The sequence below is a fragment of the Brachycentrus maculatus genome, unplaced genomic scaffold (assembly GCF_059751285.1).
Source record: "Brachycentrus maculatus isolate JH-2025_06_01 unplaced genomic scaffold, ASM5975128v1 h1tg000277l, whole genome shotgun sequence".
NCBI classification, from domain to species: Eukaryota; Metazoa; Arthropoda; class Insecta; order Trichoptera; family Brachycentridae; genus Brachycentrus; species Brachycentrus maculatus.
Genome location: NW_028281028.1, coordinates 504,164 through 530,683, shown reverse-complemented (window position 1 = coordinate 530,683; position 26,520 = coordinate 504,164). Strand labels below are relative to the sequence as shown.

At 31.3% G+C, this 26,520-nt stretch overlaps 1 protein-coding gene across 4 annotated transcripts in view; it reads right to left on the bottom strand.

Moving 5' to 3' along the window:
• Positions 1-26,520, bottom strand: part of LOC148305211 (inositol-trisphosphate 3-kinase B-like) — a 102,914-nt gene that overhangs the window by 54,885 nt on the left and 21,509 nt on the right. Inside the window, exon 2 of one of the 4 annotated variants that reach the window (XM_088267067.1) lies at positions 22,637-23,518. In XM_088267067.1, the coding sequence (XP_088123193.1) occupies positions 22,637-22,927 (291 nt within the window). In that variant the 5' untranslated portion in view covers positions 22,928-23,518. Of the gene's footprint in view, positions 1-10,091; positions 12,286-22,636; positions 23,519-26,520 lie in introns of those variants that run through there. The other 3 variants (XM_088267068.1, XM_088267069.1, XM_088267066.1) reach the window with 3 other exon arrangements.

The following is a 26,520-nucleotide window of genomic DNA, read 5'->3' as shown; positions in this document are numbered from 1 at the left end:
GGTGAATGTTACACATGTGTGAAGTGATCACCAGCCTATGACGATCGTAATCCTCGAAAATGCCCAGACTTCCATATTCTGCTTCATCTGTGTTGAGATGTCAAAAAAGAAAAAGAAAACTAACTCCTATAATTGGAGATAATCCAGATTTGTGAACAAGTATTTGGAGACACAACAAAATGTTGCAAAAAAATATATTTAGCCGTCGTGAAAAATTTAAACAGCGTCGAAAAAGTGTATGTTCTGACGTCATTCACGATTAAATTATTTAAAGTATAAATTTACAACATTTTGAGTGTGTCCAAATACTTGTTCACAAAATCTGGATTATCTCCAATTACAGGGGTTATTTTCATATTATTTTTTGACATCTCATCAAAGATGAAGAAGAATATGGAAGTCTGGGCATCATCATTTTCATCTCACCAACAAATGTCTCTAGTGAAGTTCTATTGATTCAAGAATAATGTTTCAAAAAAAGGTTCATATATATAGAACATTTGAATTTGAGTAGTGTGGTCGCGAGTGTTTTTGCCTAGAATTTTCACTCATGAATTACATGAAATTATAGTAACTTTAAACATAAAGAGTAAATCCACTCACAAGTAGGCATAGGCCATGAAACTTATAAAGTTGAAGTCTGAGTAGGGACATGATAAACGGTGTTGCATAAGCCGTAGCTAGATTTCAGAGTCACTTGGACGTTAGGTAATTAAATAAAATAAAAAGAATAGTGTGGTTGTCAATAATGGGTAGAATTGGTGATCACTCAAACCAGCTTATGACGGTCGTCAGCCCCGTAAATGCCCAGATTTTCATATTCTTCTTCATCTTTTATGAGATGTAAAAAATAATATAAAGTATATTTTTTTTTTTAAATGGAGGTAAAATATCTGTGAACAGAGCGTACTTTTCATACCTTTCGTTACAAGGTTGATCAGGATTTTCGATCCCTAGTTTGGCTATTGTGATACCCACTTTCCTTGAAAAAGCGGTGTTTTTATAATTTTTACTGGCAGAAGTGTGATGATAATACAGTATTCTACGCACGCCCTGACCGTGACACACATCCGTACTCGGCGTGTAGGAACAAGGTGCACACATACGTACTTATGAGGGTGATTAGCATGTATGTAAAACACATCAACAATCAAAGGCACCTATCGCATTTTCAACAGATCAAAAGGTCAATCTAAATAAATAATATATTTTCATATTATTTTTTGACATCTCATCAAAGATGAAGAAGAATATGGAAGTCTGGGCATTTACGGGGCTTACGACCTTCATAGGCTGGTTTGAGTGATCACTTTACACACGTGTAACATTCACCAATTCTACCCATTATTGACAACCACACTACTCGAATTCTTGGAAGTTCTATATATATGAACCAATTTAGAAACCTTGTTCATGAATCACTAAAACTTCACTAGAGACATCTATTGGTGAGATGTAAAGAAGCTTTTTATTAAGCAGAAACTCTTATATTAGTATGTGAGATCCGAATCCCGGATTATAATCACACACATGAGAAACGCCAGAAAATACCATTTTCATTTTTATTATTAAGCTTATAATTTGACCAGATAATTTATTTACAACATTTTGAGTGTGTCCTTCATGTGTGTTCTTCATCTTTGATGAGATGTCAAAAAATAATATGAAAATAACTCCAGTAATTGGAGATAATCCAGATTTTGTGAATAAGTATTTGGACACACTCAAAATGTTGCAATATATTTTCATTAATTGATTCGGCAGTCACTTTGTGGTAAAATCTATACATTTTTAATTATCAGTTTTACTTGGTAAATACCACTATTTATTAAAATTTCAATTTCAATTCAATTTATTTATTTCAATTAATATGTACAATACAAACTATAAAATTTTTAATCCTATATGTACATCAAAAATACATTACAATAAAATGTATGCAAAAACTTTTGCTAAAGGTGTAGAAGAATCTCGCTTCGGAAAACTCCTTCAGACATATCGCTCACTCCTTTCAAGAACGTCATAAATCAAAAAGCTTGATTTTTCAGGAGAACGTTTTTAAAGTTTCAAAATATAACACAATGTATTAAAAATAAATAACAAGCCACTTTTTGACCTTTTTACTGTGCAACATGTCTTTTAAGGTAAAACCTGAAGGTTTTTTCTCTATTTGAAAAATCTTTAGTATAGTTAAAAAAATAATTAAACAGTACTTTTTCTTCAAAATACAAAAACAACATTTTCTGCCCTGTAGCGGGTAAATATTAAGTTAAAAATATGCCTCTTTTGCTGGGATATAGTACATTTTCTGGGCATTCAGAAAACATGCACAACTGAAATTTGACGATTTTTGATTTATGACGTTCTTGAAAGGAGTGAGCGATATGGAACAGATCAATATCCAATAAGATATTGTTCAACATAGCGATAGCTATGTGGCACTAAAATCTAGTGTGACACGTGTTTACATGCATTCTGTATCATTTTTAAGCCCCGTATGTGAAGCTTTTTCAAAATTTTATTATTTACTAAGTAAAACATTAATTAAAAATTAATCATATATGTTGAGGTGTCCTTAGTGGAGAAAACCCAGATTTGTAAACAACTATTTGGACACACTCAAATTGCTGTGAAAATCTTAAATCTACTAATTCAACGATTGCTTTTAATTTCGAGACAACAAACACTACATTCGAATACGTACGTGTTTTTCTCTAGATAAAAATATATTTTTTGTCCCCGATGGCAGCGACATCTATTGAACGTTACAGCAACACACGCAAAAACTTAACCTTGCTCATGGCTGTAGCATGTATTAACATTTTTTAAGAACTTTTTTTACAATAATGGCAGTGTCATCTGTTGAACTTCAATACACGCAATACTAAACATTGCTCTTAGCAGACAGTGTGCTTCTTGACACAGCTGTCACTTAGTATTTTCAATATTTTCGATTGCATTGGTTTTTTTTTAGATTTTCAATATTTTCATTGCAACCATTGTGAAATTAAACGTATAATATTGTGTGCCTCCTATTTTCTTTGTTTTCCTTTAGACCGGACTAAATCACAGCAACGTATGGCCGGGCAAAGTTTGTGCAATTTGTGATTTTAAAGCGCTAATTGTGTCCATGAAGTGTAAGCAATTTGTGATTTAAAGCGCTAATTATGTCCATGAAGTGTGTGCAATTTGTGATTTTTAAAGCGCTAATTTTACGCATGAAATGTGTGCAATTTGTGATTTTAAAGCGCTAATTGTGTCCATGAAATGTGTGCAATTTGTGGTTTTTAAAGCGCTAATTTTACGCATGAAATGTGTGCAATTTGTGATTTTAAAGCGCTAATTGTGTCCATGAAATGTGTGCAATTTGGATTTTTAAAGCGCTAATTGTGTCAATGAAATGTGTGCAATTTTTTTTATTTTTAAAGCGCTAATTGTGTCCATGAAATGTGTGAAATTTGTGATTTTTAAAGAGCTTATTTTGCGCATGAAATGTGTGAAATTTGTGATTTTAAAAGCACTAATTGTGCGCAATTCAATGAGTAACGCGAATAAAATGTACGTGAACAATTTTCTCATTATCCTTGGGTTTGTGAATAAAGCAGTGTTATCCGCTCATTATTCTGATTTATAGTCTGAATGCAAATGCATCCTGTTCTCGTGACGTTTTGAATTGAGGATGCACTCAATATGCCCATGAGTGCGCTACTATACGACTCCCAGTCACGACACGCCCATGACCCATAACTCACAAGTTGTGTGACTTTTATGTTTTTTTCTCAAACTCCTTTGAAAGCAAGGCAAATATCAACTGCAACTATTATACAAACAAAAAGAATAAAAAATGAATAAATAACTGCTTGGCATAGACAAACAAGACGTTGATGCTTTGAAAGTAATTTCGTTACTTTAAAAAAAAACAGCAATATTATTTATTGATTTGTGGAATGAACACGATGATTTAAAACCTGTTGTGACGCTTGTTTCGATGCATTTTGCATCATTTAGATTAGATGAACAACAAAAAAACTTACAAAACTTACAAAAAAATTAACAATTTAATAATAAAAATGAAAATGGTATTTTCTGGCGTTTCTCATGTGTGTGATTATAATCCAGGATTCGGATCTCACATACTAATATAAGAGTTTCTGCTAATTAAAAAGCTTCTTTACATCTCACCAATAGATGTCTCTAGTGAAGTTCTAGTGATTCATGAACAAGGTTTCTAAATTGGTTCATATATATAGAACTTCCAAGAATTTGAGTAGTGTGGTTGTCAATAATGGGTAGAATTGGTGAATGTTACACGTGTGTAAAGTGATCACTTAAACCAGCCTATGACGGTCGTAAGCCCCGTAAATGCCCAGACTTCCATATTCTTCTTAATCTTTGATGAGATGTCAAAAAATAAAACAAAAAAAACATTTATATAAGTATTAACAATTTATTTACTTTTTCTTTCTTTCAGACATTCCTCAAATACCATGCAAATTTGTACTACTAGCAAAAAATGCACATTTTAACAAAAAATATATGTTTTTAATTAATGTTTTACTTATTAAATACCACTGTTTCTTAAAATCTACTGTGACACGTGTTTCGATGCATTCCGCATCATTTTCAAACACCGGTGTTTAAAAATGACGGCGGAATGCATCGAAACACGTGTCACAGTAGATTTTAAGCAATAATGGTATTTACAAAGTAAAGCTTTAATTAAAAATGGATAGATATTACCACAAAATGTCTGCCGAATCAATTAATGTTACAATTATTTCATTACAAAAATTATAATTTACTGAATACTTATGTATGTATAACTAAAAATAAAATCATTGTATTATTTTGGTATATTGTTTCAACTTACACTATTCTAAGCGGTTTGCGTTAAAATTTGAACAAATTTATGGAGTGAAAAAAGAGATGAATGCCCGTCATACCACACTTGTATAAAAAAGATAGCAAGTTGATTATCATGTCGGATTATAACTTCACCTAGTGCAATGCGATCGCTTGTTTCTTGCGACATTATCAACTGCCATCTCAGTTAGCATATGAAGTACGTTCATTTCAACAGTCATGACCATAACTAGACTGGTATTGCTATACAGGATAACATAACAATAAGTAATGCGCATTCCCTTTCGTTGTACGTCACGGGTTATGAAGGATAACGTCATAAAGCTAAAATTTTAATGATGATTTACTTACTTAAATATTTTTTAATTACTTTCTAAACTTCTTATACAGAATATATCGCCTACTCCTTTCAAGAACGCCATACATCAAAAATCGTCAATTTTCAGTTGTGCATGTTTTCCGAATGCCCAGAAAATATACTATATCTTAGCAAAAGACGCATATTTTTAACTTAATATTTACCCGCTACAGGGCAGAAAAGGTTATTTTTGCATTTTGAAGAAAAGGTATTGTTTAATTATTTTTTTAAATATACTAAACATTTTTAAAATGAAGAAAAAACCTTCAGGTTTTACCTTAAAAGATCTGTTGCACAGTAAAAAGTTCAATGAGTGGCTTGATATTTATTTTTAATACATTGTATTCTATTTTTAAACATTAAAAACGTTCCCTGAAAAATCAAGTTTTTTGATTTATGACGTTCTTGAAAGCAGTGAGTGATATGTATTATATATTATCAATATATGTACATGTATTATATGTGATCAGCCCTCTGCTTCAGGTACCAGCCCAGGGTAATATTGAATAAATATTAGAGTGAAAAAATCACTTATAATTAATTGGACACTCCATTAATTATTTTTTAATCGAACCCGGGACGTCCAGTACGGCAGCCGAGCGTGCTGACCATTACACTGCGGAGGCGTCAAATGCTGCCTGGGTTTAAAGAAAATTAAATTACGATTTATCGTGTGTTGGGCTTTAAACAAGGGGATAGCAGCCGACACCTCGTCCATAGTAACAAAGCATGCTTATTTAATACTTTAGATATTATTTTATATAAATGACAAACAATAATTCAGAGTTCATGAGCAGTGCTGTTAATCAACAAGACTGTTTTTAAACATTTGATAAAGATCTTTTATAAATATTTATATAAATGTTGTAAATAAATTATCTGGTCAAAATATAAGCTTAAATAATAAAAAATGAAAATGATATTTTCTGGCGTTTCTCATGTGTGTGATTATAATCCAGGATTCGGACCTCACATACTAATAAAAGAGTTTCTGCTAATTAAAAAGCTTCTTTTCATCTCACCAATAGATGTCTCTAGTGAAGTTCTAGTAATTCAAGAACAATGTTTCAAAATTGGTTCGTATATTTAGAACCTCCAAGAATTTGAGTAGTGTGGTTGTTAATAATGGGTAGAATTGGTGGAAGTTACACGTGTGTAAAGTGATCACTTAAACCAGCCTATGACGGTCGTCAGCCCCGTAAATGTCCAGACTTCCATATTCTTCTTTATCTTTGATGAGATGTCAAAAAATAATATAAATGATTTATAATTAAATTAAATTTATACTAACTAACTAACCATCACGCCGCTTCCTGATTATTCCCATACGACCGGACTACTTTCAAGCATTGGAAACACTTGATCAAGCTAGGTTTTCTTCGGGCATCTTCTAGTTCTATTTTCTTCTACACTCGCCTTAAGGTGGAGACTGGCCGGAGCATTTCGTCGTAACGTTACACGTTACGATGCGAGCATTCAGGCAGTCAGTACAGCGAGCCGAGCGCTCCATCTATAGTTTCGGATGCTCGCTGATGCTCGCCGCGAGCGATGTTACGACGTTATGTTACGACGAAATGCTTCGGTCAGTCTCCACCATTATATATTTGTTTTACCGTTTTGTAACTTAAATATTTTATAACCAATTTAACAAAAATACGTTTTAGCATACGACAAAAATATATTAAACCTTGTTTTCTTAAAAATAGCATTTTTAAAGAAAAACAATCACTTTTAACACAACCACTTTTGTAAAATATAATAATAGAATGTGAAATTTTCAGGTATGAAGCCTTAAAACAATACCTGAGAGCGCTGGATAATTCGCAAACTTTTCCAAGCAACTTTTTGATACCAAAAATAAAAGTCTATTTCAAACAACTTTTTGATGGCAAAAATAAAACTCTACTTCAAGCAAATTTTTGATAGAAAAAACAGATCACACCACAAATGGTGTGATCTGTTTTTAAACAAACTTATTAAAAAATATATTTTATATTATTCAGATCTGAATGTGAAATATTGGTAAAGGGAGAGATTTTGGAACAGGTAGATGATTTCGTGTATTTGGGTAGTATGTTTTCTAGGGATGGAAAGATTGATAAAGACATAGAAAGGAGAGTGAATGCTGGGAACAAAGTGAATGGTGCACTGAAATCAGTTATAGCAAATAAAAACCTATCAGCGGAAGCTAAACTGGCAGTGCACAACGGAGTCCTGGTTCCAAATCTAATGTATGGATGTGAAACATGGAGTTGGCAAAAGAAGGATGAAAGTAGACTGAATGCAGTCGAAATGCGATCTCTCAGAAGAATGTGCGACAAAACGATGTATGATAGGTGTACGAATAGTGAAATAAGGAAGGAATGCAAAGCTGAGATAAGCATTATCGATAAAATTAAGAAAGGTGTGTTGAGATGGTTTGGACATGTAGAACGAATGAGTGAGGAAAGAACGGTAAAACAAATTTATGAGGCGAATGTTAGCGGGAAAAGAAGCAGAGGAAGACCAAGAAAAACATGGCACGATCAGGTATGCCAAATACTTGAAAGTGGTCAGGTTAGGAGTCGTAACAATCGGCGGGTATGTATGAGGAGATGCATGAACGTGGAAGAGGCGAAGAATGTTTGCAAGGACAGAGTGGTGTGGCGCTCTATTCTCTCTGCCTACCCCTGCGGGGAAGCGGCGCGATGGTTAGTTAGTTAGTTTTTTATTATATTATAAAAAAACTGCTTATTTATGAATCTCAATTTCATTTTGTTAGTACCACTATTAAAATGTATTGTGACACGCGTTTCGATGTATTCAGCATCATTTTCAAACACAGCGCCAAATAAAATTTAAATTAAAAACTGACAAGTAAATAGTACCACAAATGCCGAATCAATTAACCAAACTGATTTAGTGGTTAAAGAGTTGCCATTGCTCGTAAACAGTTGCTATGTTGCTATTGACGAGAACTCTTAGACTTTGTTTGCTCATACAGAGAAGAAAAAAAACACGCTTTATCACAAAAAATAATATGCAATATCATTAAATATTACTTATTCATTTGTGAACATATGAATCGCATCTATGCAACATAATGAGTTTAAAGTTCACAAAATTCACGAGTCATTTACTAAAGAGATAAATATTTTTTAAACCCGGCTTTACACATAAAATAATATATAATATTTACATTATTTGAAAACGTCTCATGTTTTTTTTTATTTTGATTTAAACATTTTAAACAATACTATTATAAACTTAATAAAATAAAACAACTTTATTTTAACCACTTTTTATTGGTACACTTTATCCAACCGGTTTCGACAAGAACCTTGTCATCATCAGGTTTTATACCGGTTGGATAAAGTGCACCAATAAAAAATGGTTAAAACAAAATTGTTTTATTTTATAAAGTTTATAAAATGTGCCACAAAGTATCTGCGAAAAAATTCAAGAATTACTATTTTATTTTAATAATTTAAAAATTAATTTGTGGGCAGTCATTTTTCTATTTTTTTATTATTTTAATACATAACCAACATTTTGAGTGTGTCCAAATACTTGTTCACAAAATCTGGATTATCTCTAATTACAGGAGTTATTTTCATATTATTTTTTGACATCTCATCAAAGATGAAGAAGAATATGGAAGTCTGGGCATTTACGGGGCTTACGACCGTCATAGGCTGGTTTGAGTGATCACTTTACACACGTGTAACATTCACCAATTCTACCCATTATTGACAACCACACTACTCAAATTCTTGGAAGTTCTATATACTTATATGAACCAATTTAGAAACCTTGTTCATGAATCACTAAAACTTCACTAGAGACATCTATTGGTGAGATGTAAAGAAGCTTTTTTTTAAGTATTTGGACACACTCAAAATGTTGTAAATAAATTATCTGGTCAAATTATAAGCTTAATAATAAAAATGAAAATGGTATTTTCTGGCGTTTCTCATGTGTGTGATTATAATCCGGGATTCGGATCTCACATACTAATATAAGAGTTTCTGCTTAATAAAAAGCTTCTTTACATCTCACCAATAGATGTCTCTAGTGAAGTTTTAGTGATTCATGAACAAGGTTTCTAAATTGGTTCATATATATAGAACTTCCAAGAATTTGAGTAGTGTGGTTGTCAATAATGGGTAGAATTGGTGAATGTTACACGTGTGTAAAGTGATCACTCAAACCAGCCTATGACGGTCGTAAGCCCCGTAAATGCCCAGACTTCCATATTCTTCTTCATCTTTGATGAGATGTCAAAAAATAATACATAACCACACACCGAAATTTTAGCCTATGGGTTTCTCTTCGTCAGGACAATCACTACACCAGCATGCGAACAACACTGCATGTCACTACCATAGCAATATTCAATGTATGTTGGTTTGCGTTCCTTAGTGCATGTTGGTACTCGGATCAACCAAAAACGCATGTGATTAATTTTTTGTGCACTCCTAAGTGTGTGAATAGTGCTATGGTGGTGATGTGTAGTTTTGTTTGCATGCTGGTGTAGTGATTGTCCTGACGAAGAGGCGGTTCGTTACGAAACCAAAAGACGAAGATCGCGGTGAGTGGTTTTATACTAAAAATAATAAAAAGTACTAACATAGATCAAACGGTTTTAAGCTGTTACTTTAGAAGTTTTGAATATTTTTAGTGTATCTACATTTATCTTTAAAACAAACAATTTTAATGAGAGATTCTACGAGCGTAAGTAGATACCGAAAGTGTTGACGCAAGTAGTTTTGTGTTTAGAAAATGAATCAAAGATAATTATATCGTGTCGGGACTAATAAAAGCATCGGATAAAGACAAATATTATGTCACAGACAGAAAACCAAAAATATGAATGAGATGAGTCAATTACCTTTGGATGCAATGCAGGAGGCGGTTCTGGAACATCCGAATCCCATTCAGAACTCAAATCATCGCTGGATGCGTACCCGTAATCTGTGCACCAAGGTACTTCCAGCAAGGACTTCTGGTACTGGTCATACCCTGGATTCAGTCTCGCTAGCGTCGGAGAAGGTGATCTACTCAAAGATCTTCTCTCCTCGCTGACGAAAGATTCTGTAGGTGTTCCGTCTCTGGTGTATTTGGACATGTGCAACACCGTCAAGCGATGGTTCAAGGATCTCGACGGATTCCGCGTGGAAGCGGACGGCTCTGATATCTTGCGAACGGAGTCTGGACCATCTATCCGCACTTGCATTCGACTCTTGGGATAGTTTCGCACTTCTGGAATATTCATTTGATGGCTATCGTCTTTGGTTAGAAACATTGAACTAGATCTATCTGGTGGATATTCGTGGTGTTTATGTCTGTGCCCATGGGTGTCATGGGATCCTTTTTCTTTTGAATGGAGCCTTTGGTATATTTTTTCATTGGAATGCCCTTCGTGGTGCGCTCTTTCCCGTCTGTGGGGTTCGTGTAGATTATGCCCCTTGAAGTGGCTGTGCTTCTCTCTCTCACTGTGACTTCTTTCTCTGCATTTGACTTTGCAAGGGGTGTCGTGAGGGCAGCTATCTTCCAAATCGTTGCTGTCTGGGTTGGGGTCAGACTTCAGGGAAGCGCCCTGAGCCGCGGCTTCTTGCGCCCTGCGATGCATTTCAGCGGTGAGTTCGGCCGATGGAACCAGAATGCGAACTACATTAACATAATGCTCACACTCAGGCATGCTGCTCGGGCAATTATCAAAATTCCATGTAACGATATGCGAACACGGTCATTTTAACGTTTTTGTTTTTGATTTTTGCGTACTGGCTTAAGACATTAACAAAGATATATTTCGAATTAATAAAACTGACGATGTTATTAAGTAATTTACACTGATGACATAACGGAATGTTGTAAACCAAACATGGGACGCTCGCTTTGAACGAATTGCGTTTTAAGATAGTGTTTATCTCAATTGTACGCTTATTTCTGACCTATATCTCCACGGGGATATTTTCCATTTATTAAAATATAAATTTTTGGTATCACGCTCATCACTCGACAGTAAATTAAAGATTCTAATTATATTTATATTCTCATCATCATGTCTTCTTGGAAATCTTTAGAGTACATCAAAAAGCCAGGTTTTAAATGAGTTTCCTTCTCTACCCGCTTGTTCGAGACAAACGCGGATGGGTATCAGCCGCTTCAGGCGACCAGTTAGACACCGAATACAGCTGTTCTCGTAATTGCTACATCGGTACTCGTACTAATTGTATCCGTTTCGGCAATACCGGCACGTTCGATAGATCTGTTGTTAAATAAACATATCAGATCTACGCTGGGATGGCCACAAGGCGCACTCCGCATGGACGCCGAGATCCGGCAGTAGAAAGTGGTTCGGCAGGTCCCTGACAGGTGAATATTATCATTCTATCATACTTTATTAGTGGAGAGCCGACATCGCCGAGATGTTTGATATGCTCATTTACGAATAGTCATAACAACTAATGGTACGTTTGGGACTGCGCAGCTTTCGATCGGAATCAGAGAGCCGAATTTATGGCTACACCTCGATATAAGCTTATATCCAATAACCTGTTTATGTTCTCTCGTTTTATAAGTCTTAAGCGAAGAAATGATAATCGGATTACTACAAGCTATAAGAAATTACACGATCAAAACTTTTCTTCGTTCACAAGTTTCAAAAAAGATCTTAAGTATTCCTGTCACATTTTGTTTTTTTTTTCAAATGCGATAACGTATTTGCTTATTTTCATTCAAAGTCATTAAGTCTACATACTTGATTTATTAGAAAAAACACTTGTTTACGAAACTAATTTATTATAAACATATACAATATTTTATAACATTATCACGTCTGTTTAAACGTAGATCTACACACAATCACATAAATTATGAAAATATAAGCAAAATGTAACATTGAGCACTGGGTCTAATGGTGACACTTAAGGGATGAAATTTTGGTACTGGAAAATGGGGAAAATTCCAAGAGGGTGGTTGGTTTAGGGCCTTCGGCAGTACTCGCCAGCGAATTAGCGCGCGAACCGTGCGCCGTTAGCGCAGGCGCTGTCTACCGTCTCGGGCTATCGCAGCCTGACTGTGGCCCGAGACCGAGACCTACACCGCGTGGAGAGCGTGGAGTGTGGATATCGCGGGCTACCGAGTGTAGACTACTTACCACATACTAGCCCGTTTACATTGGTAGATTTGCAAGTACTACCCCCTTACTAGCGCAATGTGAACACTGCATAATTGGTACTAAAGAGAGTGTAGCAAACAGTATGGAGTTTATAATAGATCCTTCATTACAATGGATTTTTCTTATTATCTGTTATTATTGGTAAATAAATTAATATGAAAAATTACAAGACTATTGGTACGGTTCTTGTATCTGTAGATAAATAAGGGAGATATGAAGGTTTCAATTTTAGATATTTTAATAAAACGAAAAACGGACACCGCTATACGTCATCGAGCGTGTTATCCCTTTACGTACCTGCTTTATAGAGCAGTAATACTAGTAGTGTGAATGCGTTTCTGTGACGTCATTCGTTACCAACTCACGAAAACAACGTTTGTACGAAGGCGAATTTCGCAGAAGAAAATTTTTGTAAAATGAAACTTAAAAATCAATTAAGTTAAGTGATTAAGAAGAAGAATACGCTATTCGCTCACTCCTGTCAACAACGTCGTATATCAAAAATCTTGATTTTTCAGGATATCGTTTTTAAAGTTGAAGAATATAATAAAGTGTATTAAAAATAAAAATCAAGCCACTTATTGAACTTTTTACTGTGCAACAGATCTTTTTAGGTAAAACCTGAATGTTTTTTCTCCATTTGAAAAATATTAAGAATATTTTTTAAAAAAAAAATTAACAATATCTTATCTTCAAAATGCAAAAACATCATTTTCTACCCTGTAGCGGGTAAATATTAAGTTAAAAATATGCCGCTTTTGCTGGGATATAGTACATTTTTTGGGCATTACGAAAACACGCACAACTGAAAATTGACGATTTTTTATATATGAAGTACTACCAATGTAAACCAACCTTATTACAGCGGTTCGCAGTACGCGTTTATATTTATCATAGTACCATAGTACGAAGCCTTAATGAAATGAGAATCGAGCAATCAAGATCGTTATTATAACAGTACTACCATTCAAGAGCACTTATTAAATTTACAAGTTTTTTTCTTCAATTTTATTTAAACGTTGAACCGAAAACATGTTAGATCGAAAGGGTATAATTAGCAACTACAATTTGTATTTTTTAAAATTTGAATATCAACTCAGTCTCTATCACTCTTTTTTTCGTATAATGGATCTTTGTCAGACAGGAGGAATATCTAATTTAACATACTCAACCTATAAAGGATTGTATTAGACTCGTTGTGTGTTTATAACAGCCGATGTAATTCATTTTTTCATTCATCATTTTCTTTTGGACGATTCGCCTTCAAAAAAACGTTTTTTTCGTAAGTTGGCAATGAATGACGTCACAAAAACGATGGAGTTATTTCAATTTTGGTAACATTGCTAAATTATTGTCGGCTCTATTTGTTGGTATGTCTATGGTCCGTAACACAGCGTGTGCTGGTGTTACGTTCAACAGATGGCGATGCCATAACTGTAAAACAATTGGTTGTAAAACTAAAAATAAAACATTTTCACTTGTCCTCTGATACGTTTTTATTTATAATCTCATAGCTCTTATATTATATATATTTATATCTGGCCGCGTAGCTGTGATTCAGTCTGGGTAAATGAAAAAGATAGAAAAAGGCTTATAAAACGTTTTCAAATTCAACGTTGTTTCAAAATTTCAAAGCAATCCGTGAATAACATTAGTAGAAAAACCCTCTTAATTTTCATTCATTGTACACTGTGTAATACCACTTAAGAAAGATTACTGCATGACTACCGGTTTCGGAATAACCATTCAATCATCAGGTCAAAGGTAGACTTTAAATGTAAATTTAGATTTTGAACAAACGAACATTCACATTTTTATTTTTATAGATAGGCAAACAGATAATAAACGCCGTGAACCGGTTTACATCAATGTCGTTTTTGGCACTAGAACATCCTAGGTACAAACGAGCAATTATAATTTCACGTCATAAAAATATCAATAAATTGTGATTATATTTTCTAACGACCTTTGATTCTTTAATTTATTGCAAAGCGCCCATTTTTCCAATATTCATTACCATAAAAGTATTAAAAAATATTCGGTATAGCATTAGATTATATTAGATTATATTAGAATATGTAAACTGCGTACTTAAGGACCAGTATTCGTTAAGTCGCAACTTAATTTTATCTAAATGTAGGTAACATTTTACGTAATTGATTTCAATAATACGGTTTTGAAAAGAAGATACTGAAAAAATGAAGTTAATAGAACAAACATACAAAAAAAATGTGGATTCATTTTTTTTAAATATCGCTCACTCCTTTCAAGAACGTCATAAATCAAAAATCGCCAATTTTGAGTTGTGCGTGTTTTCGGAATGCCCAGAAAATGTACTATATCCCAGCAAAAGCGGCATATTTTTAACTTAATATTTACCCGCTACAGGGCGGAAGGTGTCATTTTTGCATTTTGAAGAAAAGGTATTGTTTAATTATAAATATACTAAATATTTTTCAAATGCAGAAAAAACCTTCAGGTTTTACTTAAAAAGATCTGTTGCACAGTAAAAAGTTCAATAAGTGGCTTGATATTTATTTTTAATACTTTGTATTATATTTTTAAACTTTAAAAACGTTCTCCTGAAAAATCAAGTTTTTTGATTTATGACGTTCTTGAAAGGAGTGAGCGATATATGTTTTAAGAATATTAATATCTTATGTTTTGTTTTTATATCTGTAGGGAGGTTATTGAAATATTACTTTAGAAGAGACTATGTCTTGTGCTTGGAGAGGGACTTGCACTAAATTTTCATTGTGTATATTTAATGAATGATATTATGAATTAAGTATAAACAATGAAAATTGAGTGTAAGTCCCTCTCCAAGCACAAAAACTTAGTGCCTTTTTTGGATTGTAATAGTTTAAAATATCATCATACTGGTGATGCCGGTAACGACGAAACCCGGTCACCGATCAAAGAAAAAAATATAAAAAGTAGAAATGTCTAGTAAATTAAATTGTAATATTTTTTGTAACTATATTAAATAAAACATTATTATTTAGTAATAGCATTTTGAAAACGTAAGAAGTGAAATTCATTTTCTGCTACATCTTAACCTTTAAATTTTATAAATTTTATCGTCAAAATTTTATGGGGCGCGTGTCATAAATTTTATGTATTGTTTGCTGTATATAAATTTGGTTTTCTTTATATTAATGATATAAAATTGCCATTATGTAATAAAAATCAAAAATGTTTTTATATATATATATATATATATATATATATATATATATATATATATATATATATATATATATATATATATATATATATATATATATATATATATATATAATATATATATATATATATATATATATATATATATATATATATATATATATATATATATATATATATATATATATATATATATATATATATATATATATATATATATATATATATATATATATATATATATATATATATATATATATATATATATATATATATATATATATATTTATATATATATATATATATATATATATATATAAATATATATATATATATATATATATATATATATATATATATATATATATATATATTTATATATATATATATATAAATATATATATATATTTATATATACATATATATATATAAATATATATATATATATATATATATATATATATATATATATATATATATATATATATATATATATATATATATATATATATATATATATATATATATATATATATATATATATATATTTAAATATATATATATAAATATATAAATACATATATATATATATATATATATATATATATATATACATACTTATATACTTTTATATTTAAAAATTTTTTCTTCACGTTATTTAATTTTATCTCCACTGACATCTATCGGAACAAGCTGTAACTGAGTGTAAAGCAAAGCGTGATAAGAAGTCACACAGTGTTCAAGATATAATTTATTAGAATCTCAGATAGGTACAGGAATTGTAGGCGGTTACGTACGCTCGTAAAAAATATAACTATGAATATGATAAATTGTGTTTTATGAAACAATCACTGAGTACATAGATGGCGCTTATCAGCCTTGTAAGCTTTTGGATTCTTTATTTTATTGAATACAATGTAACTAAAATAAAATACAGTACAAAAAATAAATATTTATGGTTGAAAAAGGGTGAAAATGTGTGAGAAAATATTTTTCACATTTCCTTACTACCCTTAAACGGATTAATCATTAAAAAAACTGTAACATCTACAGAAAATATTAATTCTATTTACAGATTTTATTTTATTTGTTATTTACGGTATGGACAAATTCTCAACAATTGTGAAATACATATTCTCTTCATTAAATTATACAACTATTTTTATTTTCAGGTATTACGATATAATTTATTGATTTATTTATTATTTTTAAAGTAGGAAAATTCTTAACAATTATAAATTACATTGTGTTACATTAAATTTTACAACTTATTATATTTTCAGAATTTACGATAGTAGTTTATTGATGTAATTTTATTATATTTATTATTTACGACATGGAAAATTTTCAAACAATTTAAAAATACATACTTTCTTCATTAAAATTTACAACTAATTATATTTTCAGAATTTAGTACACTAATTTATTGATTCATTTATTATTTACCATATAGAAAAATTCTAAACAATTATAAAATACATACTAGTTACATTAAACCTATGTATACATGTATACATAGTCGATATAATCAATTGGAAACTTAAGGACTTGAAATTGAATTTTAAATAATAATAAAATATTTCACTTTGTAGGAAAACCAATTTTATTTTTTATATTAAAAGAATCTTCTATAATCTATAATCTTCTAAGCCTATAAGGCTATTTAAATTTGAATTTTAAATAATAATAAAATATTTTACTTCGTAAAAAAATTAATATTTTTTAATAGACACTTTTCGTAAATGCCCAAAAAGTAACAAATATGTAAAATTACTTTTAATTTTAATGATTAATGAACATATGTGTAACACGTGGATATGTCATCCTACCAAAAAGACAACAGTTGACATCATGTAGGTCAGGGCTGTCCAAACCAAATCCCGGGCCAGTTAAAATAAACTAAATAGATTGCAGGGCCGCAGAAACAAATATTTTTACTTTTTAAACAAACAATAAAAATATAAGGAAGTCATTTTAATAATAAGGATCATAAATTTTATTAGTTCTTATGTGAAAAAATATTTTATTAATTTATTGGGGATGTCATAAAAATAAAATAATGACGAAATATTTTTTTTAAAAGAAAATTTCGCATTTGTGGTAGATCAAAAATATGTCGCGGGCCGCATATACATAAGCCGCGGGCCACATACGGCCCTCGGGCCACGCTTTGGACAGACCTGATATATTAACTCAATATCATATAAAGTTTATCTTGTAAAACAGCATTCCTTACGATGTATACACGATAGTATAAATAAAATTATGTATACTATAAAAAAATATTTTTCAGTGTTGAATCGTACATATTTACCTTCTACTGGCATTTCTGTCACAAAAATGGGTCTTTTTAAGGATGCTTTGTTACTAAAATTGTGTAATTAAAAATTCCCCTGTACTTTTGGTCGAAATGTCGGGTAATGTGACCTCTTCCACAGGAGATGCGTGAATTTGGAAGAGGCGAAGAATTTTTGCAAAGACAGATTGGTATGGTGTTCAACTCTCTCTGCATACTAAAAAAATTGTCGATATCTCAAACATTCCTAACATAAGTTCGAATGCTATACCTGCATGTATGTTATATTGTGTCAACAATATTACATGGATATGTGTAGAGCAGCGGTTCCCAACCTGTGGTACGCGTACCACCGGTGGAACGCCAGTGGATAGTTGGTATTACGCTAAAAATAATCAGTAATGGCGAACATAAAATGTTTTTTAAAAAACACAGACATAAAAGAATGTGCTATTTTAAAAAAAAACTATAATTTTTTACTAATTTTCTATTAATATCGGTTATTTTTGGAAAAATTGCTTACGACGCTTTTTAATACAAATAATTAAAAAAAAATTAATGTAAATATTTGTTGTTCAAAAAATATTTCTTTTAATGTCCTGGTTTTAAATTTCGACAAGAAATGAGCTTCGGCACCTTTTTTTTAAAGCATTGTGATATATAAAGTTCAAACGTCTCATTTTATCACACAAAATAAAACTTTTGGTATTTATTAAAACTTAAATAAATTGAGTTTTGGGTAAAACAGTCCCACTATAAATGTATAATGCAAGTAGAATTAAAAAAAATTCTAAAAATATGATATTATCATTTTTACCAAGTGGTACAATTAAAGTAAAAGTTGGGAAACGCTGGTATAGAGCCCTCCAAATATGGCCAATACGGCTTTATTGGTACAAAAGTTGCTGAAATATAACAGCGTAACCAACAACATTACCGGAGGCGGAACGGAAAACTCACTTGAAACGTATACATGTACATATCGCTCACTCCTTTCAAGAACGTCATAAATCAAAAATCGTCAATTTTTAGTTGTGCACGTTTTCGGAATGCCCAGAAAATGTACTATATCCCAGCAAAAGTGGCATATTTTTAACTTCATATTTACCCGCTACAGGGCAGAAAGTGTTGTTTTTGCATTTTGAAGAAAAGGTATTGTTTAATTATTTTTTTAAACATACTAAATATTTTTCAAATGGAGAAAAAACCTTCAGGTTTTACCTAAAAAGATCTGTTGCACAGTAAAAAGTTCAATAAGTGGCTTGATATTTATTTTTAATACATTGTATTATATTTTTAAACTTTAAAAACGCTCTCCTGAAAAATCAAGTTTTTTGATTGATGACGTTCTTGAAAGGAGTGAGCGATATGTGACTTTATTCTGATTTCAGAATAAGAACGACATAAGCGCCCAAATATTTAGGTTTGATCAGTCAACGTGACTTTTATAATTCTCTCAAATGTCTTAATAAACATTTTTTTATACTGTAACTAATAATGTTATCAATCAAATGATTGGTAATTGAGTCAGACGAAGATATTCGACGATACAGAGGAATTTGCATTTTTTCGTATTGCAGTCTGGTGTATGATTGAATTTGAAAAACATTAATATATGTATATATATATATATATATATATATATATATATATATATATATATATATAGTATATATATATATATATACATATATATTTATATATATATAAATACATATAAATATATATATATATATATATATATATATATATATATATATATATATATATATATATATATATATATATATATTTATATAAATATATATATATATATATATATATATATATATATATATATATATATATATATATATATATATATATATATATATATATATATATATATATATATATATATATATATATATATATTTATATATATATATATATATATATATATATATTTATATATATATATATATATATATATATATATATATATATATATATATATATATAAATATATATATACATATATATACATATATATGTGCATATTGGTGATTTCTTTGATTCTTTTACTTTTTAATTCATTTCGATTTTTCTGATATAACAGTTTCTTATTTTGAATATTTTCTTTATTTTTTTTTCTTCTTTTAATATTTACTTAATTTCTTTTTAATTTACGTTAATAACTTTAGTTAGATAACTTTTTTTACAGATATTTTTTAGTTGAACTGCATTTTGTATAATAATAAAATAAACAACTAAATACCCTTTTCCACTGTTATTTTATTTGACCAGTGACCGGGTTTCGTTATTATCGATGTAACGACGAAACCCGGTCACTGCCAAATAAAATTTAACTAGGAAAATAAGCTATTTAGATGATGTTTCATTCCTTGTCATACATATAGTATTGTGTATGTTGTTTAATAAAACAAAAACTTGGTATATATTTTTGACATCTCAACATAGATGAAGAAGAATATGGAAGTCTGGACATTTACAGGGCTTACGATCGTCATAGGCTTGGTTAAGTGATCACTTACACACGTGTAATATTACTAAATTTTCAGAACTTCTAGATGTATTGATGAAACTCGTGGCATAGTACACGTGAGTTCACAACAACCATCTATGTTGGAATTGGGAAAGCTTTTATTAAGTGAAAATCCTTCTATTTTTTGTATGCAAGGTCCGAATCTTAGATTCAATTTTCATACTTGAGCCCCGCCTGAAAACATGATAACCGAATGAAACCCACCTGAAAACATGATAATAAATCAATAAATCAATACACAATATGGCTCCAGAGTATCTTAAGGAGCTGTGTATTCCAGATGAATTGGTTGATAGACGTCTCACGCTTCGATCGGCTACAACTGCTATTGCCTTTGCTATTGCAGGACCGACGGCGTGGAATGCTGTTCCACCAATGGTTAGAAATAGTGAGAGTGAGATGATCTTTAGAAAAAGACTAAAAACACATTTGTTTGCTAAATCATTTCCACCATAATATTTTCCCCAATTCATTCACCGTGAAGCGCCCTTGAGGTATTTTTTTACGAAAATGGCACTATATAAGTTATCCAATTTTATTATTATTTATTATTATTATAACCGAAGCGGAGATCATCCAGATTTGCAGACAAGTATTTGGACACACTGAAAATGTTGCAGGCAAGTATATGGTTTTTTTCTGACTTTATTTTATTTGGCAAGTGACCAGATTTCATCGTTTTCCACATTATCATTCAGATGATGTCGGTAACGACGAAATCCGGTCACTGGTCACACAAAATAAAAGGAATCACAAAAGGAAAAACTGTACAATTGTTGTTTTATTGTATAAAATGCAATTCCATCAATAAATGTCGGTACCAAACTTTGTATACTTACGTTGCTTTTATTGTATGTAATTTTACCGACAGTATTCAACGGAGCCTATGTTATTTTAATTACGATTTCCATATTCTTTCGAATAATATGGTTGCTTAAAAAATGACTAAAACAATTTCTGTCTCTACCTTCGCATAAATACAATGTTTGTGGTACCAAATTATGTGCACCTATTAATTTAAATATTAACATTTTAAGTATAATGCATGCATACATTCCACACTAGGAAGTCATCGCAGGCGCGGGTGTACTACATACAGCATGGAAAAAAGTAATGTAGCACCAATAATAAAATAATAATAAAACCCTTATCAGCACCCCAATGGTGCATAGGACACTGCGTCATATAAACGCAGTGTTATCTTGATCGTTTACACATGAAGGAAAGGTGATCAGCCCTCCGCTTCGGGTACCAGTCCAGGGTAATATTGAATAAATATGACAGTGAAAAAATCACTTATATTTATTTTATTATATTATTATATATATATTAATAATAATTTACAACTAATAAATACACAAGTTAATGAGTTTGCTAAAAGTCCGTTATCAAATATGTTTCCAATCACTCATCATCCCTGATCCCTTTTGACTGTGACTGCCAATCAACACAAAAAATTAAGCCACTTGGATCTACCCAAGCTTCTTTCCCTAACCGTCAAAATATTTTGAATATTTACAACATTTTGAGTGTGTCCAAATACTTGTTCACAAAATCTGGATTATCTCCATTTACAGGAGTAATTACTCCTGTAATTGAAGATAATCCAGATTTTGTGAACAAGTATTTGGACACACTCAAAATGTTGTAAATAAAGTATCTAGTCAAATTATAAGCTTAATAATAAAAATGAAAATGGTATTTTCTGGCGTTTCTCACGTGTGTGATTATAATCCAAGATTCGGACCTCACATACTGATATAAGAGTTTCTGCTTAGTAAAAAGCTTCTTGACATCTCACCAATAGATGTCTCTAGTGAAGTTCTAGTCATTCAAGAACAAGGTTTCTAAATTGGTTCATACATATAATTTCAATTCTTAATTATAATTCTTATAATTCTACCAAGAATTTGCTAAGTGTGGTTGTCAATAGTGGGTATAATTGGTAAATGTTACACGTGTGTAAAGTGATCACTTAAATCCCCGTAAATGCCCAGACTTCCATTCATCTTTGATAAGATTCTTCATCTTTGATAAGATGTCAAAAAATATTTTGAATATTGTTTAGTAAATAGTGTTTTAGTATTAATCAGTCTTGATAAAGAAGCGGTTAGCTTCGAAACCGGTAGACATTATAATTAAGTTATAAAAAAATATTTATAGTGATTTTAAAACAAAGAAACATTTTAATTATAAAAACATTTTAATATTGTATTTTTGCCGTACCTTTTTTCTCGCTCGTTCCGCCGGGCCGATCAAGTATAGATCAGCAATTCCGAGCAGGCAGTCGTCACAGCTGCACACGTCGCTGGACGCCGAGGAGACGGACCCCATGCTGCTGCAGCTGTCCATAGAGTCGTTCCTGTAGAAAGGGTGTCTCCCGTTGCTCAGGGACTCCATCTTGGCCACCAGGATGCTCTCCATCACGGAGCGGGGCCGTCCGCTGGGCGACGACAGCGGCAGCGACTTGTACGGTGGGGACGCCATTTGCTTCTCGGTTGACAGACCTTCTGCCATCGCAAACGAACCAGATTAATTAAACGAGTCACTGCGATCCGGATCCGCGCATAGTTCACCAGTACTGAGTCCAACTCACGAATATATCATATTGCATTCTAGAATAACGAACTACAGTCAAAAACTCCCAGCACAAAAGACACTACTTATAAGTTCATCCCTTCATACATATTGATATCATTAAGTCCGACATATTTTACAAAATCATACATTTTTATATTGCCTGCTGATATACAATATATGATATTATATACACGTTTAATTCAAAAGTAATAAGACCAAAACTAAAGGCAATAAGCAAAGAGCCAAGTACGGTAGGGACGCCATTTGCTTCTCGGTCGACAGACTTTCTGGCAACGCAAACGAACCAGATTAACTAAACGAGTCACTGTGATCCGGATCCGCGCATAGTTCACCGGTACTGATTCCAACTCACGAATAGATCATATTAGATTCTAGAATAACGAACTACAGTCAAAAACTCCCAGCACAAAAGACACTACTTATTACAGCTGCGTTAGTTCATGCCTTCATACATATTTATATCATTAAGTCCGACATGTTTTATAGATTCATACATATTTATGTAGCCTGGTGATATATTGGATATTACATACACGTTATATTCAACAGTAATAAGACCCAAATTAAGAGCAATAAGCATTTTTTAATAGTTTTTTTTTTTCATTTTTAACTAGAAATTAATTTATTAATTTGCTTCTTGTGCCTATTTATTATACCTGTTATTGTTTTTTTTTTATTTTGCCATGTATTAGAATTAGTTTAAGTTTTTTTTTTAAATCTTTTTTGTTACTTTATTATTTGTGTTCCAGTCTTGTTAACGTTAATCCCATGTCCCAAAATAAGAAATGGAAATTACTCATCGGGAATATTATATGTATATATGATTTTTGTATGAAAAATATGTTTTTAAAATAAATAAAATATAGAAATGTGTAACACAATTTTAAGGTCAGGAGAGCACTGGATTCAGCCGCAATAATGACTTAAGGGAAGGAATGACTTAAGCCGCTTGTGCACTTCACGGATTTTTTTCAATCACGTTTTGAAAAATAAATAAACAAGTAAATACCTTTTATATATATATATATATATATATATATATATATATATATATATATATATATATATATATATATATATATATATATATATATATATATATATATATATATATATATATATATATATATTGTATATATATATATATATATATATATATATATATATATATATATATATATATATATATATATATTGTATATATATATATTGTATATATACATATATTGTGTGTGTGTGTGTATATTTTTGAATTAATTGAACCGTCGGAAATGATCGCATTATAATACTTTTTGCAGAAAGTGCTATATTCGACCTTTGTTTCTCTGTTTTAGAAGACTAATGTGGCGTACTTCCTTGAACTTTCTATGCACCCCTCAGGCTGCGCGTACCACACTTTGGAGACCACTGCTCTAGAGGAGGAAATAATGGCGAGTTCTCAACAAATGCGTTTTATTAATATATACAATGTAAATTGAGATTTTAGCACGTGTATTTAAAATTTTTTTTAAATATCGTTGATCACACGTATGATGATAGTTTAGCACTTTATAGTGACCACTAGTCGTGAGCACGAATTGCTGAGCACTGCCGAGCACTATGCACTGCCGAGCACCATGCACTGCCGAGCACTGAGCACCTAACGGCTATCGCCTGACGTCGGCAGCATGCGAGTAGTAAACGAAGAGCATAATACATTGCGTGTGTGAATACTGAACACTGTCAAAAGGAAAACGTGCTCGCAATATTAATGGTCCCGTAAAGTTGTATACACATTCATTTAGTGCGCGTAAACGACGAGCATTTTAACTTTCAATCACAATATAGGCAGGTACCTAGCACGTACGTGTGTGCATACGTTCATATGCATTAAAGGGCTATCACAAATGGTTCAATGGTGGGCGATCGAATTAAAAAACCGAATAAAATAACGATTTAAACTAATTTTAAATCATATTATTTGGCATAGGTACCTGATCGTGCCAAGTTTATCTCGGTGTTCCTCTGCTCATTTTCCCAATCACATTCGCCTCGAAAAAGACTAAAAACACATTTGTTTGCTAAATCATTTCCACCATAATATTTTCCCCAATTCATTCACCGTGAAGCGCCCTTGAGGTATTTTTTTACGAAAATGGCGCTATATAAGTTATCCAATTTTATTATTATTATTATTAATTTGTTACCTGGATTTAGTGAAAATTAAGTTGCGACTTAACGAATGCTGGGCCTCAACTGAGTTGTTTCTATGTTATTTTATAAGAAACCTCTAAAAATTCAGGTTAACTCCAAGAATTAACTTTCTTAAATCTATAAGTATATATTTTTATGGTAATAGATAAAAACCCATAAAAATTAACGTTCCCATAATTTCTGACTTGCGGTGGTTTACCATATTTTAAATGTCGGTACGCCATGCATAATGGCAATGTACGTATCATGTTTTTTTGCGAATGGAATGAAAAGTAACCTACGATCTTACGTCGTGTGCTACATACATCAAAATTGTAAAGATTGTATGCGAAAAAAATGATTGATCACAATAAACGGCTGACATGATTGTGCAAGTCGAGATACTTGTATTTGGTATTTTGTAAATCATTCGTCTATCAATGTTGTATTACACGAGTGGATAGAGCGGCATCTGTTTGTATAAATACATGCAAAAATAGCGTTTCACTTTTAACCCTCTTTTGACTATATCTGAGGGAAATTCATGTTAAAATAAATTACTTTGGTATTTTGTAAATCATTCGTCTATTAATGTTGTATTACACGAGTGGATAGAGCGGCATCTGTTTGTATAAATACATGCAAAAATAGCGTTTCACTTTTAACCCTCTTTTGACTATATCTGAGGGAAGTTCATGTTGAAAATAAATTACTTTGGTATTTTGTAAATCATTCGTCTTTTAATGTTGTATTACATGAGTGGATAGAGCGGCATCTGTTTGTGTAATACACGCAAAAATATCGTTTCACTTTTAACCCTCTTTTGACTATATCTGAGGGAAGTTCATGTTGAACATAAATTACTTTCATATTATTTTGTTGTAAATAAATTACTTTGGTATTTTGTAAATCATTCATCTATTAATGTTGTATTACACGAGTGGATAGAGCGGCATCTATTTGTATAAATACATGCAAAAATAGCGTTTCACTTTTAACCCTCTTTTGACTATATCTGAGGGAAGTTCATGTTGAAAATAAATTACTTTGGTATTTTGTAAATCATTCGTCTTTTAATGTTGTATTACATGAGTGGATAGAGCGGCATCTGTTTGTGTAATACACGCAAAAATATCGTTTCACTTTTAACCCTCTTTTGACTATATCTGAGGGAAGTTCATGTTAAAAATAAATTACTTTGGTATTTTGTGAATCATTCGTCTATCAATGTTGTATTACACGAGTGGATAGACCGATAGGGATCTGTTTGTATAAATACATGAAACATATCGTTTCACTTTTAACCCTTTACTGATTACTTCTGAGTAGGTACCTAC